The following is a 3,573-nucleotide window of genomic DNA, read 5'->3' as shown; positions in this document are numbered from 1 at the left end:
TGGACAAAATCCCTTATACCTAATTGTCTGATACTGATAAATTGTCTGAGAAATGAGATGCATCCTACATCCCTTCAGAAGTGGCCGTTACATACATGGAAAGAACAAAGATTGGTTACAATAGCATACAAAAGAATGTCATTGTCAATGATTACATTAAAATCTCTAAAAGAAAATGGTCTGTGGCCATTCCAGTTTCTCATTATTCAGTCATCATCATTCAAAACTAGATTGGTTACCCAAGCAAGGTACACTGGTTTTATTACCACTATGCTGAATGAATAAAGTACTAAAATCAAATGCCATCTTTAAGTTTCAACATTAGATGCTCTTTTTTATTCAGATCTGGCCTCAATACAATAATGTACCATTTAGGGATAAAGATGCAACCCAGTAACCCCAAACCGGAGGCCAAAATAGAGAAGACCTGCACAGCTACCATGTATTTCCCTTTGGTGCTCAGATAGGCTGGCACAAAGGACACCCAAACACTGCAAAACACCAACATGCTGAAGGTGATCAACTTGGCTTCGTTGAATGCCCCAGGCAGCTTCCTGGCTAGGAAAGCCACCGTGAAGCAGATGGCAGCCAGGAAGCCCATGTAGCCAAGGGCACTATAAAACATGATGACAGACCCTTCATTACATTGCAGGATGATCTGCCCAGGCTGGGAATGCATGTCAGAGTCAGGGAAAGGAGGAGAGATTCCCAGCCAGAGAATGCAGATGCCCACTTGAACACCGGAGCAAGAAATCACAATGGAGTTTGCCAAACTCTTCCCCAGCCATTTCCTCATTCTGTTTCCTGGCTTTGTGGCCATAAATGCCACCACCACCGTGATTGTTTTTGCCAACAAAGAAGAGACAGCAACTGAGAAGATGATGCTGAAGGCAGTTTGTCGGAGAAGGCAGGTCACCCTCATGGGATGACCAATGAACAGGAAGGAGGACAGGAAGGAAAGCAGGAGGGAGTTGAGGAGCATGTAAGTAAGGTCACGGTTGTTGGCTTTGACCACTGCGGTTTCTCGATATTTAATGAAGATTCCTAAAAGAAGACCAGTGCTTAGAGATAAGAATAGTGCACTGAGAGCTAGGGTGATCCCCAAAGTTTCTTTGTAAGAGAGGAAGTTGATAAGCTTAGGGACACATTGATCTCTGTTCTTGTTTGGATGCTGATCGTCTGGACACTTGTAGCATTGGCTTGCATCTGAAAAGAAGAAGAGCAGCAGCATGATTGTAATCAACCTTCCATCAAGTGTAGCCCGTGGTCTATGATATTACCTGAAATATATGTTTGAGGGGTAAAAGCATATATGCCACAAGATAATAGTGAAGACATGGATGGGGCAGAGGTCATGAACTAACATTCTTTAGTAGGGATGGGAAGAGGCTCATTTCAAAATTCATTGTCACAATAAATGGTGATTGCTTTAGCTTTAAAACAAAGATTAGAGAAATTCATGGGAGATAGGAGTGTCCATGTCTTGTCATCATGATGTCTAATACAACCTTGAGGTTCAGTGGCAGTATGCAACTCTTGTGGGGTGGGTGCTCTGATTAAACTTTTGCTCTTACCAATTAATAATATTAGTTCCCTATGTCGTTTATATTTGTATCTGCCATTCCTCCGAAGACCCTTGGGCATCATGAATTAAGATTTACTGAATCATCCTGACAACTGCGTGGGACATTAGGGTGAGAAATCGCAGTATCTAGTCCCAAGTCACCCAAGGAGCTGGTCTCAGTTCTCTGCAGCCAAAGCCCATTCTGTAGCCACATTGCTACACTGGCAATTTCCAAAGGCCCCCATGCATCATCATGTTGTAATTCCTTGCCAGGAGCAGACATTGTACATGAATCCTGCCCATCTCATCCATTTGGGGTCAAAGGGCACATGACTCTGTCTTTAAATATGGGTCCCTCCCATGCATGTGTAAAGCAGACTAGTTGTTCTCCATTAAGCCCTTCCCCATGTAAAGACATGGGGAAGGGCATGATGGACTGCGATCAGTACGGTGCTCTTTGTGACAGGCAGGAAGTGTTACAAAAAAGAAGAAGTAAGGCTTGTCAACTAGCAGAAACAGCTAATAAGAGCTACTCACAAGGAACGGGAGTAGATGGGCAGTGGGGAGCCTGGACCGACAAATCACTGCCTGTTGGGTGGGCTCAATTCAGACTAGGGATGTACGAAAGGGACTTACCTTGTCCCGCAGCTTTTTTCGCTGTGGGGGGGAGGCGCTTCGCTTCTCCCCCTGAAGCTCAGGCCGGGGGGGAGGCTTCCCGCCTCGCCCGGCCGAAATTCAGGCTGGGGAGAAGCGCCCCGTCTCCCCGGCTGCGAACCTCAAAAGAAAAGTTAAAAAAAAAAGCCCCGTGATAGGCTATGTAACGATTTACGTAGCCTATCACAGCTAGATCTGCAAAGTCAGCTGTGATAGGCTACGTAAATCATCACGTAGCCTGTCACGGGGGCATTATTTTTTAACTTTTTATTTAACTACGTAAAGATTTACGTAGACTACGGTGAAAATAAGGGCAACTGTGAAAGGTAAGTCCCATCCCGGGGAGGGGGGCAGGGGGGCGGAGAATTTCTCCCTGAACAACCTTCGGAGGACCGAATGCGTTGGCACTCGGCCCCCTGAAGTTTCGGAGAGAAATTCTCCCCCATCCCCAACAGAGCTTTATGAGGCCGCTGGGGTGAGTGTGGGCTGCTTGCTGAGCGTGGGAGGGGCTCAAGTGCAGTCTGGGGACCAGTGAGAAGGGACAGGGGCTGGGTGGGCATCTGGAGAACCTGGATGTGCGTGAGTTCGTACATCCCAAATTTCTCCTAGCCAGGCGATTTCGCCCATCTAGCAGCGGCACTTTGGAGGGGGAGGGAAGGAGCCTGGAGTAGCCATAGGAAATCTCATCTGGCCACCACTACAGTCTCCTCCCCTCCCCGTCCCTGGTAACAGCCCCTTTTCCTGTCTCTGTGCTCTGTTTCTAAGCATGGGGATGTTGCCAGAACTGTGCTGGCTACAAGGGGGAGGGGACCGCAGTCATAGGACTTTTTTCTGCCTAAAGATGCATATAATTGCACCCATAAGGCTTTTTAAATCATCTGGCTGGCTTTAAGAGCTCGTGTGTGTGCGTGTGTGTGTGTGTGTGTGTGTGTGAGAGAGAGAGAGAGAGAGAGAGATGACCCCTTGGCTCCGCCTCTGCTGACGCATTCTATGCCCCAGCAGTCAGATTGGCTACCAGCCTCCACTACTATATGCTAATAATTAAGTATACACAACAGCAGAAAGAATCCAATGCCAAAACAATCCTTCTAGGACAATGTATGAATGAAAGTTTGGCCTATTCCTCAAGGGCAGCACTTTGCTCTGGAGTCCCCTACCTTCCTCAGTGGAGATAGTTCCTTCTGTACATGGGACACAATCATAGCAGCAGACGGGCTCTCCTTCCTTAATCCGCTTGGTGTATCCAGGCCAACAACTCTCAGTACATCTAGAAAAGGGCACCGTCTAGTCAGGAAGAGAAGGCTCATCACACAAAATGTGTCAGTTAGGAGGTTTCATTTATATTCACAGAAATT

The 3,573-nt window shown here is 46.9% G+C and overlaps 1 protein-coding gene across 1 annotated transcript; it reads right to left on the bottom strand.

Moving 5' to 3' along the window:
* Positions 1-295: 295 nt before the first annotated feature.
* Positions 296-1,231, bottom strand: LOC146355529 (vomeronasal type-2 receptor 26-like). The gene has a single exon (XM_084829927.1). It carries the CDS (start codon positions 1,229-1,231, stop codon positions 296-298), a length of 936 nt encoding a protein of 311 aa, XP_084686053.1.
* Positions 1,232-3,573: the final 2,342 nt, after the last annotated feature.

Source organism: Heloderma suspectum, chromosome 2, assembly GCF_057233095.1.
Source record: "Heloderma suspectum isolate Gila_16-S chromosome 2, 16-S_ref, whole genome shotgun sequence".
NCBI classification, from domain to species: Eukaryota; Metazoa; Chordata; class Lepidosauria; order Squamata; family Helodermatidae; genus Heloderma; species Heloderma suspectum.
The sequence above is the reverse complement of the archived record's forward strand: the minus strand, read 5'-3'. Positions and strand labels throughout refer to the sequence as shown.